Here is an 18,429-nt window from a genome sequence, read left to right on the forward strand (position 1 = left end):
TGTGTGTGTGTGTGTGTGTGTGTGTGTGTGTGCGCGCTGTGAGGGTGTGTGTGCAGTAAGCTAACCTGCTGGAAGCTGGTCTCGTAGGAGAGCAGCTGGTGGTACTGCTGCAGCTTCATGTGATGCTTCTCAAAGAAGCCGTCAAACGCCTCCTCCATGTCTCGCAGCTGGGCCAGCAGTCTGCACACACACAGGCACATGCATGCATGCACACACACACGCATGCACACACAGAGGCATACACGCACGCATGCACACACACACGCACCCACACACACAGCGCACATGCACACACACACACTCACAAGCACAAATACACACATCGAAACACAAACTTATATGAGTAAAAGAGAACACACACATTCCTCAATAAAGTACAATTTTCAATAGTTGGAGACCTATTACCATGCATTGCCTAGGTCACCTACAGCTGGAAATAGTGACAGTTGATTGTATCCGAAGACTGCAACCCCCGACCCCCATGAGCACCCTTCTCCCACCCCACCCTCCCCTCTCCCACCCCACCCTCCCCTCTGGGCCTCCCAGCAGCAGCACCTGTGCACGGTGTCAGAATCTGCCTGGATGTCCTTCTCCTCCACCCCTTCTTTCTCCGAGGCCGTGGCAGATTCCAAGTTGGCCTGCAGGAGGCGCCCTTCCTTCAGCACGCTTCTGATGTCCTCCTGAAACATGTCATAATACAAGAGTAAAAAAACACACAGGCACCCCCCAACCTCAGACACACACACACACACACACACACACACACACACACACACACACACACACACACACACACACACACACACACACACACACACACACACACACACACACACACACACACACGCACACACACACACAAAGACAAACACACATCCACAAAATGCTTTGCTCAATACACATTCAACAGATTCAAGAGATTAAAGAAAAATTATTGTGGGGAAAGCAAATTAGAATAGGGATGAGAATAGACGAGGCAGAGATAATCAGGGGGGGGGGGGGGGGGGGGGATCAGAGGGGGAGAAGAGAGAGCTAGACACAGTGAGGGCGACAAACGAGGACAGAGCGTTTCAAGGGCAGAGACGGAGGCAGAGAAGACGGAGAGAGGCGTCACGTGACCACCTTGAGCTGGCGGTATCTGAGCGTGTGCGAGGTCAGCAGGAACTCGATGGTCCCGGCCTCGTCAGGGAGTTCCGTCTCGGCCAGCTCCGACCCGAAGCCCTGCAGCAGCTGGGCTACCTCCTTCACCGTCACCGCAAAGCTCTCGATGGCCTGGAGTCACACAGACACGCGCGCGCACACGCACACACACACACACACACACACATACATACATGCACACACACACATGCACACACGCACATATGCGCACACACGCACATATGCACACGCACACAAACATACACGCACCCACAAACACAACCGAGAACGTTCAGAGATACACACACACACATGCACGTGCACAAAGCTTTTGTTTCTATGTTTCCCTGACTGTTGTCGCTTGTTTACTACTTTAGCACAAGAAGGTCTACTTTAAGACTATTCCAGTTATACACCAAAGCATCCAAGCTATTTCTATACCATGATGCATTTCCTAGCAGGTGGGTTGGAGGTAGAGTAGATGTGAGCTCCTTATCCCTAGGGATTTGATCATCCATAACAGGAGCACTTAAAGCACCATCCCGATGATGATATCCAATTATATGCGTTTGGGATGACATCCCCACGCCCTCGTTGTCCTCACAGGGCATTAGTTCACCTCAGTATGAGTCAATGTGTGTTTCATGTTGTCTGTCAGACTATCTGGAGACTATCAGACTACCCTTACTGAAGCTTTAATTGACCATTATCAGTCATCATTCCTCTGCTCTGAGAATTAGACTCCCATTAACCTTCTCCTCCTCCTCCTCCGTCTCCTCCTCCTCCTCCTCCTCCATCTCCTCCTCCTCCTCCTCCCCCTCCCCCTCCTCCGTCTCCTCCTCCTCCTCCCCCTCCTCCCCCTCCTCCCCCTCCTCTCCCTCCCCCTCCTCCTTTGCCATGGCAAAGGGGTATGGAAGGTCTCCCTTTTAGGAGCCTGTCTTGTGAGGGTCAAGGTCCTGAGGGGTAGAGCACCACTTACCCTGCGTAGGACCACCCAGTCGCTCTGGCAGTACTCCACCTTTGCGGTGAACTCTGTGGTGAGGTGGTGCTCGTCGATGTAGCGCAGCAGATCTCCGACCGAGCGCAGCATCACCACCTGGTGAACAAGACAACTCAGCGAGGAGGACGAGAACATAACAAGAAGAATGGGACGCGAGTTTTGGGACAAATCATTTTACGACGCAATATCTGAAACTCGTCACATAATCAAGGTATTCCTCTACTGAAGTCCAGAAGCCTGCTCACTAGTCCCGCCCCTTCTCTCGCTAGTGATGCAGATATGGAGCCCCTGGATCCAGACGTTATAACGTGAGAGGAGACCACCCGAGAACAGGGTTGGATGCACACCATGCAGACGCAGCCTACCTGGCATTGTCCGGTTTGACTGTGATAACGGTATACTAGGTCGTGGACTGGTGCCTTGGTTTTTTACAGATATCCTCGCTGCCTTTCTTACCGGCATCTTCAACAGGAAGTCATCCTGACTGAAGCGGAAGCCCAGGTCAGTGCTGGAGGAGGGGCTGGGGGCGGGGCTTATCAGGTCAGAGGGGCGGAGCACAAGGATCAGGTGAAGGTTACCTGGGAACGAAGTCTAGAAGAAGGGAAGATCATGTCATAGATTAGAGCCGAGAAGAATGATGGAAAATTAGGGAGAAGAAGAGGTTTATTTTCGAAAGGCGAGGAGAGATTGGAAAGGAGTTGAGAGGAGAGCAGAGCGGGACGGTTTAATGCCTACGTCCACTCAGCTGATGTCTATCTCCACAGGCCCTGTTACAGCATCAGCAACCAGCCTCAGATACAATCCCTCCCCAAGCAGTGCTCCTCCTCTCACCTCTCCGCTGTCTCTCTCGCTCCATCACTCGCCCTGTCAATCAATCCCTCACTCATTCCTGTCTGTACTATCCTGTCCCTGGCACTGTCAGACCTTGAAGGAACATTTAAATGATACACAGAATGATGTTGTTATGTATCAGGCATGTCTTTTGAGGAATAACTTCACTGGGTCCTTTATTTTTAAAATCAGAACATATGTGTCTCTCCGCCACACATAGAGATGCACGCAAGCTCATCTTGATTTGAGAAAAGTAGCCGAGATACTGTGTGTTGTAATTCTGTCAGGGAACTAGCACTCATATTTATGTATAATTCCAAAAGTAGTATAGAGGAGTGTGCATGAAAAAAAAACAACGATTGGTTGATAATTTAAGTAGCCTACGAACTGTACAGTTTCTGCAACATGTGATCGTGGCCATCCAATTATGCTGTGGAGTTAGTTAAACACAATGTTTAAGCTTGTAAAAAATGACTATTTAAGCTTCATGCTATTAAGTTATTTATTATTATTAACAATAACATTATATATATTATATAACTATTTCTACTACTACAAAATGTTTAATAAACATAAGAATGTTGTGCCACTACAGAAGGCTTTTACAAGCTCAAATATGTTCTGAGTATCCTCTTTAAACAGGATATTAATAATACAGATGTGTGCTAATAATGTGCTTTCTACTCACAAGATGGGGAGAGTACCTGGTACCCCATTTTTCATAATCATGTTGTAAGCCATGTGCAACCATACACACTTTCATTCCATAGATAGATCATATCTACTTGGCATTATTAAACATGAACTCAAACATGTAAGTAAACATAAAAAGGTAAAATGGGAAGCATATATTGCAAACTGAATTCAGGCGAGGGCCTGTAGATGTGGTGTGAGTCACCCTGGAGGCCTACTTGATAAACACACCGATGTGATATAATGTTTCTGTAGTGAATGTAGGATGTGCTCCTCCTACACAGCACTGGCTTCTCGGGGTTATGTTTGTGCTCAGGTGTCCTGCTGCTCCGTGCTATGCTCTGAGACCGGTGTATATAAGCTAGTGGGACGACAGCCTGCAGGCTAACCGTAAAGTTAGACATGAACATGTGATCTCCAGGCTGGCAGACCATGCAAACACTGACATGGAAAAATACATGAAATGAATACAATAATAGTATCGATCACTATAAAAAAAGCTCTGGCGTTACTTTACTGCGGTTGTGGGAGTCAGCATTTAACAAAGCTACTCCCCAGTCTTTGCATCCGTGGCTACACAATAAGCCATTACGCTGTCTAACTTTAACACGCGTTGAAATTCATATGCCTCTGCATCCGCAGATGGCCACTATGTAATACACAGAGTCGCACGCACGGATCGAACGCACACTTGTGCGTGCGTTTGTCATTGCCCTTCTTGGACTACAGTAGCAACAAACTCATTTTTTAAGAAACGTTGAATTCAAATTGGACCACATTAAATGCACCACTGTTGGGGATGCATTAAACATGTACATATTGGAGTTGGATTACGTCCCGAGCCCCACTGACGCAGCACGAGGCACTGCAAGCCAAGAACAGCTAGCCTCTTTCCCTCACCTCTCCCTCCTCATCTCTCCCTCATCTCTTAATGCTGCAGCATCCCTCCCGCCCCGCTCCCACAGCATCCCACTTACCGCGGCGCGGCGGAGACGCGGGAACCCCCGCAGCGGGTTTGCCTCGGCCATGGCAGCGTCTCTGCGGCCGCCCTCTCCGTCAAACTCCGCTGGCTTCACCACCCGGTAAAGTCTGCGGCGGGACCGGGAGGCGGGACCGGGAGGCGGGAGCGGTAACCTACTGCTGCAGTGAGTGACCGCGCGGACGGTGCGGCGACGAGCATATTACCGGGCAGATCTCCAACTCAGCGTCTCGTGCGGTGCGCCCCGTAGCGTGGCGTCGGTAAGGGCGTGTCCCGTGGCGCACCTGACGTCAACTCTGAAGAAGTTGCGCTCCGATGTTTGTTGCGATGTGCGCAGTGACACGATGTCCTCTCCAGCAGCACCTCACGTAGATCCCGGATCAGCCCCCCCACATGGTGCGTACAGTGCAGCGTCAAGCACCCAACCTGTTCTACTGAAGCCAAAACTCAATCTCTGCTCTATGCGTGCTGGCCTTACTTGTATAGCACACGCTATTGTACTTGAAGACAATGTATATATATTTACTGATTATCATTTCAGATTGATGGAAAAAGCCAAAACAGAAGCAGAAAGAAATAAGTAAAGAACGAGAAAGAATGAAATAGAAAAAAGGATGAGAGAAAGAAATAGAAAAGAGAAAGAAAAAGGTAAGCCAGAGAGACGGTGCAGCGCGGGGGTTGCAGCAGCAGATGGCGCTTTAGACTAACCCGCCTCAACATATCACCTGTCCACCTCCGCATTGAGCAATGTCAAACTGAAACATGAACGCGTCAACTCACGGTTTCCATAAGCATTCCTCAGGCCAGTAGAAACTATTACATGCCAAGATCAATATGATTTAAATTCAAAATAAAACTTTTTAGGATCAGTCTTTGCGGTCCACTTCTATAGAATAAATTAAAAAATATACACATTTATTTATGAGCACACGTTTCTAGAGGCCTTTGACTCAAACATTTGGTCATTTGTAGGGCAAAGTGGATGGATTCATTTTGTGGATTTGGATTTGGATTCATGGAGGCCTTTTGGGATCTGTGGGACAGAGGCTGGGTGGAGCTCTCCAGAGTGGAGCTCCTCTCCAGGGTGGAGCTCTCCAGGGTGGAGCTCCTCTCCAGGGTGGAGCTCTCCAGGGTGGAGCTCCTGGAGCTCTCCAGGGTGGAGCTCCTCTCCAGGGTGGAGCTCTCCAGGGTGCTGCTCAGCAGGAGTAATCATAGTACAGTAATCATAGTACAGTAATCATAGTAGGCCTACAGGGTAATCCTAATCAGTTATATGAGCAGCAGCAGATGCTGCTGCTGTTGTAAAAACAGTATCTTAACCACATACACAGACAGACACACACACACACACACACACACACACACACACACACACACACACACACACACACACACACACACACACACACACACACACACACACACACACACACACACACACACACACACAGCCAGGGTCAGTAAGATATGTCCTGCGAAAATACGCAGGCCACCATATAAACGTCAGAATAAAAAACAAGCATTATTTTTATCTAATTACCTTCCCAGTGGATTGGATCTGGCATGTTCATTTGAAGTGTACATGAGCTTCTGGAAACGATAGGAGACAGCAGAACCAGGCTCTTGGAACTGGGAAGGCTGATCCAACAGACAACGGGTTTGTGGTTGGCATCATTTAGCAATAACCACCTTCGTTTCAGCAATAGACAGGTATCTATAATCTATGTAGACAGGCAGTTTATTAATTACCTGATGTCATGCATACTATTGTGTGTTTCTGTTGTGAATTGATTGTATTTTCTTCGTAGTATTCTCTTTGTATTTTCTTTGTTGTGTATGATGCGTAAAATGTACTTGACCATTTGTTTATATCAGCTCAACACTGAAGTTAAGCAGTGAGCAGCGTTCTGAAGCGGGTGGATCAGCCAGGGATCCGGACTGTTCTTTATAAATCCTGTACGGAACTAGCTCAGCCCAGGGATCCGGACTGAGCTTTGTAAAGCCTGTAATGAACCAGCTCAGCCATGGATCCGGACTGAGCTTTATAAAGCCTGTTTTTGAACAAGCTCAGCCCACGGATCCCACCTAGAATGATCAGACTTTCATCTACTCTAAGCCTTCAAACCATTTTTATAAGTATATATGTAATGCATAGGTATAATAAAACCCTGATCCATGTCCTTCTTAGATGCTCTTTTGAGGGATACTCTTTTGGGGTTACTGGAGGGATTAGTCTCCCAGTAGTAGCCCGCTATGCTTGCCTTGTCATCCCCATTGCCAGTATTTTTAAACTCTTCATGTCCAAAAAAAAGCCTGCCTAATTGGATTACACCAACACACCAGGGTGGCCATGGGGCGGCGCTTCAGTGGGGGAAAAGCAGGGAGAGATAGAGCTGGGGTATAGCTGGACTAAAAGTAAACTCTAGACTACTAGACTACTCTGCACTCCTACCCGGACCCTACAAGACCCTGAGGAACCATTTCTGACAGGTAGGCCTCCACCTATGGTTTAGGTAGATAGATGCATTGCCGGATATATCCTGCATCACAAATGCAAAGACAAAGGAGGACAAAGGAAGCTTGTTTAGGAAACCTCTCAAATCTATAATGTGCTTCACAATTAGGAGATTTGGAAAAATAACAAATTTATTCATCGGAACAACTCTTTGTGAGTTATAGTTTGACATGGAGTATGTGTATGTCCATGTTGCACAACCTTATGCACAACCCCTCGCTCCTCTCCCTGGCCTTGACTGTCTATTCTACTGTTGACATTATTACTGTTGCCTGTTTAGATATTTAATACTGGCTTTCTTTAGACTTTAGCCTTGCACTACTATACTTTTTAAATTATTAATATGCTTGGATTATTCCCTTTCATTGTCAATATTTAATGCTGACTTCAAGATTTTATCCTTGCACCACAGTACGTTATTATTTGCACTACCATCATGACACATTCTCCAAGAGCACCTCAGCATATATTGTATCGTCCATGTTGTCCATGTTGGTATTTAATTTTATTTTTTATCATCTTGTCACTAACTAAAAGCACTAAAGAGACAGGATAAACATATCGTCTGTGAAAATGGAGATGTAGGGAATGGATAACCATCGCTACCTAAAACTAACAGGTTGTTATCCAGGACATGATACAGGAAGTGCTGTCGATGCTAACTATGGCCATCACAAGTTGATCTTTCTGAAGCAGCGGCCAGCTCTCTCTCATGGAATTATGCCTTGCAGCAATAAAAAAAAAGGTAGAGGTTACACAATATGTACAGGGAATAAATGTTTGCACCAGCGTGGGAAAGGCTCAAACCAATGAAGATGATTAAAGAGAACTATCCCGACTCATTACTTTGATACTAGCTGTATCCGTCCACTGAACGGGCGTCATCACTTCAGTAGTGCTGGGAGATGCTTGCAAAGCCCGGGGCTAGCGCCAGATAACAGCTGCTCCATGGGAGGAGTGTCGATGGTTGCATGACTTGGTGTCGGGTAAATCCGGCCAGGATCCCCCTGGGAGGCGTGCGTCGGTTGAATGACAGAAGCTTTAAGCTTAGGAAGCCCTAACGACGACGCTGTAATCTCAGTCAATACGATTAGCCCCGTGTTATCTCAGAGAATCTATGATATGCCGCATGGCAGAAATGAAAGGGTCACAAAGGCCATCCATCCACTCTGAATTCCAAACATCAATGACCACAATCCGGTTCATCATGTTGTTTTTGTTGTCTTTTCAACAGACACTACCGAGGCCCTCTCCAAAATGGCCAAGTAAGTGCTTCTCTGGTCATTTAAACACACATTTTTATGACACAATACTGTATTGAAAATAGTAGGATGTCATGTGCAACATATGAATCACACGTGAGTAAATCAAGTCATACGCAGAGAACAGCCTTTGAAAGACCTTAGTACTAACAAAACCAAGTCTACAGTAACTGTACTTTACAGTACTGTAGCAATATAAAAACAAATAAAAAACCGAGATAAAAGGAAGACTTGTAGTATTAGGAGGAGGAGGAGGGCAGATGTGCGCATTGACCTTCACCCAGGAGGAACCCCCTGTTTAAAGGGCCCAAAGTCCAGATGCGCTCACGCCACAACAATGGTTCTTTAAACCTGAAATGGCCTTAAGATATTAGGCAGACACCTGCATTAAATGTGCTTGGTCCACATTGGCAGCTTCTCAGCTGCTCCACACTTACAGGCTAACTAGATCCGATAGGAGGGATTATTGTCCTTCTGGTCGCTGCCAAGACCATCTCCGACGTCCGCCATTGCAACAAGTACATATCGAGTTGATTAGTATAGCCCTTCCTCACTGTTACAGTCTCAAAGAGGTTCACAGGCCACCTCTTAGGACACCCCCTTATCCTCCAAGAGCAAGAAAAACCCCATTATTTATAAAGACATCTAGGGGAACCACACAGAGTGGGAATCCCTCCTCTCGGAGATGGTAGGAGGGCAATGGATCCCATAATACACTTGCATAATGTAGCATTGCAATAAAACACACAAAGTCGAATGTTATTGTTGGAGCACAGAAAATGTGCAACGTCCACGGTGGTTTCGAGCTAGTGGCTAATGAGTCAGCTCGGAGCCAGTAGCAGACATGATCAGATCAACGCTCTACAGCTACACTATTATTATCCATTTCCTTTCACTTTATCCTACCATTACTTTTCGACTTTACACAGCTGCCTACCTATAATAGTCACTAAACACTTTTCAGATGCCATGTACTCGCGTGCTGACCCAGCGCTATCAGCGTCTTCATTCATTCATTCATTCATTTGGCATTTGAAGGTCAAAATTTAGACAATATACTGTTTGGACTATACTGTACAAAATCATCGGCCTTCAAATCAGTTACCCAGGATCATACCTACTCACACAGCATCTTGTAAAATGTAGTCTTTCCTTCAGGCCTTGTAGCGTTAGGTTGCTTCTCTCCTGACCTCTCCGACAAGGTTTCTGCCTCCTATCATTTTGTGTTCTATCATTCTCAGGGTGTACAAGAAGACCAGTGGGAATGGGGGAGTGAGTATGATTGATTTAACAACAATGTGAAATGTATTTACTCATGCTACTAATACATTCATTATTTCAGTGAAGTCATTTCAGTGATGTCATGTGCTTTGCTATAAATTGCAAATTAATGAATGATTGTTAGCAAATGCAAAATCATCTGTGTCCACATGAATTTGACCCTGACCACGGCATTCCTTTCCATCTGTTCCTCAGCTCAGCCTCTACCTGGGAAAGAGAGACTACGTGGACCATGTGACCAAGGTGGACAGCGTGGGTGAGGTCCTCGTTTGTATCCTTCAGCCTTCAGGGGCTGGACGCATAGGCTCCGTTATGTGCAACAACAAGCCATCATAAGATCCGTGATCAGCTTCACATGTTTACAGATGGGGTCGTGAAGCTGGACCCCAAAGACTTCGGGAGCAGGAAAGGTAACGTCAGAGACGAGTTCAGGGACTGAAACATGAAATCCAACCTCTAGCTCAAACCCAAGCCTCCTCACGCACCGCACCGTCTGTGGTTGTTTGTTGGTGGCAGTGTTCGTGCAGCTGACCTGCGCCTTCCGCTATGGCCGTGAGGACCTGGACGTGATTGGCCTGTCGTTCAGGAAGGACATCTGGTACGAACAGATCCAGATCTACCCTGAGAGCCACCAGCCCAAGCTGAGCATCATGCACGACACCCTGATGAAGAAGGCCGGGGACAACGCCTACCCGTTCACCTTCGACGTAGGGCAGCGCCTCCGCACACATACTCGTATCAAATACATGCATACATGTATAAACATAAAGCTGATCGTTATCTCATCACCCACACAGCGAACAATGCATTCAGGAGGATGTGAAACACCATTCATTTCACCATTTCTGTTCAATTTTCTGTTTCTGTTCCTAGATTCCCAACAACCTCCCTTGCTCGGTCGTTCTGCAGCCAGGACCGGACGATAAGGGCAAGGTAAACAAAAGAACACCTGTTCTCTGCATGCCAACACATTCAGATGGGAAGTGACCAAAAAAATATGTTCACCAAGGCCGGTGGTAAAACTTCACACACAACTCCGCACACATACACACACACAATGGAAGTAGTAAATACAATGGCCCAGGTATCATCAGATTGTGCAGGGACAAGTGACCTTGAGAGGAGAGTACAGCAGCAAGGTAGAGCAGCAGTAGAATATATCGGGTTATCGTAGTATTGTGTTCACAACACAAAACTACACTGAACATATACAGGAGTACTTATCATGGCTCCACAAAACATCTCCTCTGTTTCCTATTAGGGAAAAGATGATGTGTTGGTTGGCCCTAATTTTAGAGGTCCAGCGTTTTGAGGCCTCTGACAGATTCAACAATACCTAGCCTGGCAAGAATAAACACATCAGTTCACATTTGGAGCCCAAGATGATGGCTATAGTCCTGTACCTGGGTTGGTATTTTAGCATCTTGATCAGAAATGCCTCTTCCATCTAGAAAGTACATCCTACCTTATTCAACACCGCCTAACCCCTTTCATTGATAGCCCTCATGTTGGGTCTGTTAGCTGATATGCTTGAGAACAAGCTGTCATCATAACAACGATCGACCAACTGTGGTTTACAAACGAGTGATTGTGCAGACGCTATAGGGGGAAGAATGATGATAATTATATGGATGTTAAAACCACCATCCGGTTATTTCTGGAGACATACATTCCCTTATAAAAACAGACAGCCGTTTCGGATGTGTGGAAAGGTCTCTCAAACACACACACACACACACATGCACACACTCACACACACCCCGTTCAACACGTAAAGCCGTGTTTCAATGCAGGCCTGCGGCGTGGACTTTGAGGTGAGGACGTACCTCGCCATGGAGGCCGACAACCCAGATGAGAAGATAGAGAAGAAGTGAGTGTCCCTCCTCCCACTGCTCCCTGTCCAAACCCTGATGTCTCTTCCACAACTCGGTCCACTCCTCTCCCCTCTCTCCTCCCTGCTGAGGCCCCGTCTGGCCCGCCCCTCCTGGTGATGATGTCCTGTTGTCTCCATCCCTGTGGGGAACAGGGACACCGCTCGGCTCATCATCAGGAAAATCCAGTTTGCCCCGGACCTGGCGGGGGCCGGACCCAAGGCCGAGCTCCGCAAGAACTTCATGATGTCGGACAAGCCCATCCATCTAGAAGCCTCCATGGCCAGAGATGTAGGGTGGACACTTTTCTACTGGCTTTAGTCTTTAATACATTTTAGTGCTTTATACCATTTGGATTGATTCCCCATTTCCGTGTTCCGATACATTACACACACGCGTTGGGGTCTACACAGCAGAGATAATCATGATCGTAATTATCAACAGGCCGCAACCAACAGACCACAGAATTACCTACATTCAATCTGAATTATGTATGAATTATTCTACAACATGAAATTATGCATGAATTATTATACAACATGACAACATCTCATGAAATACAGTTATTTTTGCAAATGTAGCTCCCTTCCTATGGATTCCTCTCTCTCTCTCTCTCTCTCTCTCTCTCTCTCTCTCTCTCTCTCTCTCTCTCTCTCTCTCTCTCTCTCTCTCTCTCTCTCTCTCAAGATCCTTGCACAGGAAGAACCTCATGTGACTCTCCTGTTGCTCTTGTCCTCAGCTCTTCTTCCACGGTGACTCCATCCCAATCAAGATCAAGGTCAACAACGAGACCAGTAAAACGGTCAAGAACATCAAAATCTCGGGTGTGTGTTCCACCGAGACATGAGATCTTTCTGTGGTCCACTTCTTGTTTCCTTCCGCCTGGGGACGCTACACCACATGACGACCTGTTTGTCCATCTCTTTTCCTGTGTCTCCTTGTCTCTCTCCTGCCCGTGCTCAGTGGACCAGGCCACAGACATCATCCTCTACTCCGCAGACAAGTACACCAAGTGTGTCCTGAACAAGGAGTTCAGGCAAGAGACTCAATAGAAGTACATGTTTGTCTCGTTGGCTCCAGTTCCTGTGTGTCTGAATGCAGACTGTCTGCTACACTGAGAAGACTCTATAGGTCTTGGTCCATGTCAGGGCAGACTTTTTCAAAAGCTTTTTTAATGGGTAAATTGTTATTGTGTTTTAGTTTCAATTTTTTGTATTTAAATGTTTGATTTAAGGCTGTGTTTGTGTGTGTGTATGTGTGTTCGAGTATGTATGCATGTGTGTGTGTATGTGTTTATATGTGTGTGTATGTGTGTGTGTGTGTGTGTGTGTGTGTGTGTGTGTGTGTGTGTGTGTGTGTGTGTGTGTGTGTGTGTGTGTGTGTGTGTGTGTGTGTGTGTGTGTGTGTGTTTGCGTCTGCTTGTGTTTGCGTATGTGGGCCTGTGAGCGTGTGCGTGATTTTGTGTGTGTGTCTCTGTGTGTCTGTGTCTGTGTATTTGGGGTAGGGGTTGGTATGTATGGGTGTCTGTCTTTGTGCATATGTGTAGGTGTGTGTGTGTGTGTGTGTGTGTGTGTGTGTGTGTGTGTGTGTGTGTGTGTGTGTGTGTGTGTGTGTGTGTCTGTGTGAGTATGGATAGGTTGGTTTCTGTACATTCAAATCTACTACGTATTGTATTGAACAAATGCAAAAAGGTGAACAGAGATCCGCCAGCTAACCTTGAGCATCTGCAGTGAGACGGTTGAGGCCAACGGGACCCTGGATAAGACCCTCTGCATCACCCCTCTGCTGTCAGACAACAAGGAGAAGAGGGGGCTGGCACTCGACGGACGGCTGAAGGACGAGGACACGAACCTGGCCTCCTCCACCATGTACGGACCCCCATTAATTGCATTGCCACTACTAGGCAAACACACTTCCCATTGAAATCAGCCAATGGATTTCACATTGAGGTAAATATGGGCTCACAATGCAGTGATCAATGTTTTGTCTCATTTAGCTTAAGGGCAGGCATGGAAAAGGACGTACTGGGAATCATGGTCTCTTACAAGATCAAGATTCACCTCATTGTGGCCGGATCAGGGTACGTTTCTGATTGAATGAAATACTTTGGCACATTTTAGTTTATTGTCTCCACCTATTGATTGCAATGCTATATTGCAGCCTCAGTCCGTTTCTACTTCAGCATGGTGGCATATCTACTTCATTTACTTTTCTCCATTACAGCTTGCTGGCTGGACTCACTGGAAGGTATGTCCCATCCACATTTTATACACTTTTTGTAATAAATTATTAATAGTATTATGATTTAACAATACGATATCTACTAACACTATGAATAAAAATGATAACAATGTTTGTCATTACAGTGATGTTGAACTAGAACTGCCGTTAATCCTCATGCATCCAAAACCCACAGGTATAACACACACACACACACACACACACACACACACACACACACACACACACACACACACACACACACACACACACACACACACACACACACACAAACAGATATACAGATACACAGACACACACACACATACATAGCTGGCAAATTGATGCTGAGATTTACCTTTGTTGCTCTCATCTTCTCTTTCATCCACTCTGACCACCTGAGCAGTGTGTAAGTATCAACATTATCATATGAAACACTTCCTCCTACCTGTAAATCCTCCCTGTGCAGCAACTCATTCATGAATTATTCTATGGGCCTTCTTCACCTCAGCAGCCATCTTGGTTCCATCTTTGTCCTGAACGCTAGCTGGGTGGTAGAACTCAATGGGGAACCCTGCATTCAGGTGGACCTAAACTCAAGATGGCCACTAGGTGTTTAAGTTCTTGAAGATGTTACATATGTTTCCCTGTGTCTTCTCACTCTGCAGAGTCATGGAGGAGAATAATCAAATGACCCTCCATTGTTAAGGTGAGGGTCGATACAGTAGATATGTTGATTGATTGATTCTCGTGTGCGTACATCAATGACTTCTATGTACTTATGTCACTGTTATTGCTGACAGTAAACATTAAATCCAACATTTGTCTATATTGTTGTATTGCAGAAAGGATGCCAACCTGGCAGAGATATAGGTGTGGAAGAAGGCAGAGGAAGCAAAGGAAGAGGCAACGAGAGGAACACTATTATGTCTATTTTTTTGTATGGAAGATGTACGAGTTTGATGTAATTAAACCAAAATGACCGAGTGCAATTACAGAATACACTATTCTACACGTTCCACAAGCTTATTCATAGTTATTTACATAATTTATGTTATTCTCTCACACACACACACACGCGCACGCACACACACACACACACACACACACACACACACACACACACACACACACACACACACACACACACACACACACACACACACACACACACACACACACACACACACACACACACACAATAACAGTACTTCCTGTGTGGCTAGGATGTGAGCTGACTAGCAGCCACTGCTTAAAGAAGTGAGCTTACAGCTCTCATTTGCAAAGATGTTGTATGAGGGACTATAAGTTTGCACTTGCACACAAAAGATGTTGCACTGAAAATCCTGCTGTTTTATACGACCAACAAACTCTACGAACTACCACTCAACGGCAGCGTCGTTAATGTGAATGAAATAAAATAAGTTTTATGTATTCATTCTTTTGCTGACTTTCCTGTTATTCAGAGAGAAACATTGCGACGGAACAACTTTGACCAATCGCTCCACCAGAGCGTCCCCTGCTGCTGCAGCTGTCAGGCCCTGTGTCCGAACACAGGCTACCGGGGTCGGAGGGTGGAGGGGCCTCATCCAACCCGGTATCACACGATTGCGTGCTCCTGCGCACGAACGTTACTCTATTGAAGCGTGTTCCAGAGCACGATAGTCCGACTTTTTGCGTGTTACACATAACGAAATGTAAACCAATGCATTCTGAATGGGAGTCTTCTAAGACAATTAACGTGCTCCACAAAACGGTACGAGAGAGAGAGAAAGAGAGAGAGGGAGGGACAGAGAGAGAGAGAGAGAGAGCGAGAGAGAGGCTTCAGAAAGGGTGTGCGCAGATAGTACAGTGCACCCTAGTTATGTTTATGCCAAAACCACAAATGCTATATATATATATTGCCTAATTCTATATATTGCCTATAAATATGTATTGGCTATATATATTATTAGGCTATAATTATATTATTTAGCGTGTAATGAGACAATCTATAGCCAAATTGTCGAAGATGCCCGAGAATCTTCGGGGATATCAGCATGGGAAATCGGCGAATCAGACCCATGAACCTATAAAGAAAGACGTCATCTCAAGCGGGAGAGAACGTTTGCGGTGCTGGTTTGTGTCACGTAAGTACAGGGCTCTCATGTCTCATGCATTCGGCGTGAGACACACGCAATTCAACCCATGCACACGCTCGAACCTGTGCCGTGTTCCAATACCCGTACTGTCCGTACTTACTTGCCAAAATTTGAGTAAGATCCGGCGAAAAGAAGTATACTTCAAGGACCCGGATGCCGTACTCAAAACGGGCTAATCCTGAAGTGTGGATCGAAGGACACTCCCCGTACTCAACGGCAGCCATCTTAGCTACGTAGCGGAAGAGGCGGAGCCAGGCTGAGCCAAAGTCGGCGCATTTTCCACATAGCCTGCATTAATAGAGTCATTTTGTAGTTTTTATAGTTGTTATAGCTGCTAGGCGTAAAGAGTTCACCGTTCAAAGCGGGATGTTTATTGCGGGGGAGTAGCCACGGCGGCAGTCGTGAACGTAATTTCCGGTTAGTGCACCACGGAGTACTCGATTTGGAACAGCACTCGCATCTGAAAAAATAACGTAGTAGATAGTGCGGATAGTATACTTCCTTTAAGTATACTCATGGAAGAACGGGTATGGTTTCACGAAAATACGTGACACTGTCACGTTATTTAATCTATTGAAACGTGATCAGGGACACCTAGGCCTATTTTCTAAATTTTGTATTTAAATTGGAAGTAGGCTATTTGTCGTGTCACTAAGCATGACTTCCAAACTAAGGTTCTGTCCGGGAGCGTTCTCCCTAATGTCCCTTATGGAGCTCCGTACAGATCATTCATTGTTGAAAATTGTCTGTGATGACTAACAAATGACAGCTTTTGGCCACCCGTTTCTACTTAAAATTGTCTGTGATAACTAACAATATGACAGCTTTTGGCCACCCGTTTCTACTTTCACCTTTGATACTCAGAAATTGTGACAATACACGGATAGGCCTATATTAAATGCAGGTGTGTTGCTCTGTAGGCAAACTGCGAAGGAAAAAAGGGTAGCTGCTTCATCTGTTCTTTTTAGAATTGTATGTCTTGATGTTTATTTTATCTAGCAATCTATTCTCTTGTTTTTGGCTATGTGAATGAACGTCCGCGTCGATGGGCCAGGCCTTTGATCGAGCGTTTTTATTTTTATTTTACCATTGGTTTATTGGCCTAATCTGAGGAGAAATCTATGCCATAAACAGAAATATAATAGGCCTTTATTACACGGGTCTTCTCAATGCCGTGGAACGCTCCGTTCACTTGCATGGGTAGTAGTCCGGTGACTTGTCTACCCCAGCGTCTACCGTTGCTAAGCGACGTCACCGTCTTTGCGGACAAATTATTTCTCTGCTGATCAACACTACAAATGGCCAAAAGACTTGTATCCCCCCCCCTTAAATAAATACTATGGCAGAATTATTATTCTCATTCAACTTGAACATGTGTTTTTACAGTAGAGTGGTGGAGGGATGACGTATGTTGGCCAACCCGGAAGTGAGCGTCGCCCTGGATTCCCTCGACAAAAAGCCAACGGGTTTTGCCATTGGATTTTGGATTATTATAAATTGAAACAATTTATTAAATAAATATTTGTGAGATGTCATTACTCATTTGTGAGATGAGTTTGCTTCCTATGTATGTTGAGTATACACCCCTACTGTCAACAAGCATCCCCCCCATATGGATTTGGAGAATTGTTGCCACGTCCCAGTGGTGGAGGCATCATATATATGAAAGAGGGCATTCAATTATACTATAATGATCAATTAGGTGGCCGAAGCCCTAAAGGAAGTGATGCAATATAGGTGACTGAGGGTCAACATTTGAGAACCCCTTTTATCAAAGGGGGTCTCAAAGGACTCGTACGCTTCAGTGGCTGCAGCAGAAGTGGAGACGAAAGATGATATCAAGACATAGAATATTCCGATTCACATGATTCTTCGCACGACCTGCAGGTTGGAGAGACTGAAATAACCCCCAAAATGTGTAATAATGTAAAAGCAGCCAAGTCCCACAAATTGCTTGAACTATTTATTTCATTCCATTGTTTCGTTGATATGCATTATTGAAAAGTTTCAAGCATATGGATTTAATGCAATATCCACAAACAGTTCAAAATGGTACCATGAAATGTCTTGTTTATTGTATTAACCAGTTAATTTCCTTTTGTGAAAGTCACCAAAAGTTGAAAAAAGTTAAACGCAAGGTGACCAACAGTGGAGCTGTGTTGGGAACCAGCAGCCAAGAGCTTCCATGTAAACTTTCTACCCACGTTAAATAGATTTAGTTGGCAGTTCCTTTTCTGCCCATTCTTTTTTAAACTTGTGGAAGCACTTTGCAGTACTGGGAGACTTTCTAACGGCAATGGAGCTAGATTCTAAAAATATCAAAAGAGGCCCAAAGCAAATACCTTCACCCATTGTTGTGTTTTATCAAATTTCAGAGTTTCATTGACCACAAATTGAGCAGAAATATTTTGCATACAAATCTATAAATAGTTTAACCACATTAAGAAAAATACATTTGTTAATTTTTTTTATTAGTGAAGCCACACGTTTTGCACA

At 45.4% G+C, this 18,429-nt stretch overlaps 2 protein-coding genes across 2 annotated transcripts in view; one reads left to right on the forward strand and one right to left on the reverse strand.

Annotated features, from left to right (window-relative positions):
- Window positions 1-4,692, reverse strand: part of LOC130385871 (proto-oncogene DBL) — a 22,801-nt gene extending 18,109 nt beyond the window's left edge. Inside the window, exons 1-6 of the mRNA XM_056594619.1 lie at window positions 4,642-4,692; window positions 2,597-2,731; window positions 2,120-2,236; window positions 1,123-1,272; window positions 556-680; window positions 66-180 (exon numbers count right to left, since the gene is read on the reverse strand). Coding sequence (XP_056450594.1) covers window positions 66-180; window positions 556-680; window positions 1,123-1,272; window positions 2,120-2,236; window positions 2,597-2,731; window positions 4,642-4,692 — 693 coding nt within the window. The remainder of the gene's footprint in view (window positions 1-65; window positions 181-555; window positions 681-1,122; window positions 1,273-2,119; window positions 2,237-2,596; window positions 2,732-4,641) is intronic.
- Window positions 4,693-7,069: 2,377 nt separating this feature from the next.
- On the forward strand, window positions 7,070-14,332 carry arr3a (arrestin 3a, retinal (X-arrestin)). Its single transcript, XM_056594806.1, has 16 exons — window positions 7,070-7,133; window positions 8,393-8,423; window positions 9,662-9,692; window positions 9,897-9,957; window positions 10,067-10,111; window positions 10,218-10,408; window positions 10,575-10,634; window positions 11,495-11,571; window positions 11,728-11,863; window positions 12,312-12,396; window positions 12,536-12,608; window positions 13,303-13,440; window positions 13,569-13,652; window positions 13,796-13,819; window positions 13,939-14,081; window positions 14,304-14,332. Exons 2-16 carry the CDS (start codon window positions 8,416-8,418, stop codon window positions 14,330-14,332), a joined length of 1,185 nt encoding a protein of 394 aa, XP_056450781.1. The 5' UTR covers window positions 7,070-7,133; window positions 8,393-8,415.
- The last annotated feature ends 4,097 nt before the right edge of the window (window positions 14,333-18,429 follow it).

Source organism: Gadus chalcogrammus, chromosome 7 (assembly GCF_026213295.1).
Source record: "Gadus chalcogrammus isolate NIFS_2021 chromosome 7, NIFS_Gcha_1.0, whole genome shotgun sequence".
Taxonomy (NCBI): domain Eukaryota; kingdom Metazoa; phylum Chordata; class Actinopteri; order Gadiformes; family Gadidae; genus Gadus; species Gadus chalcogrammus.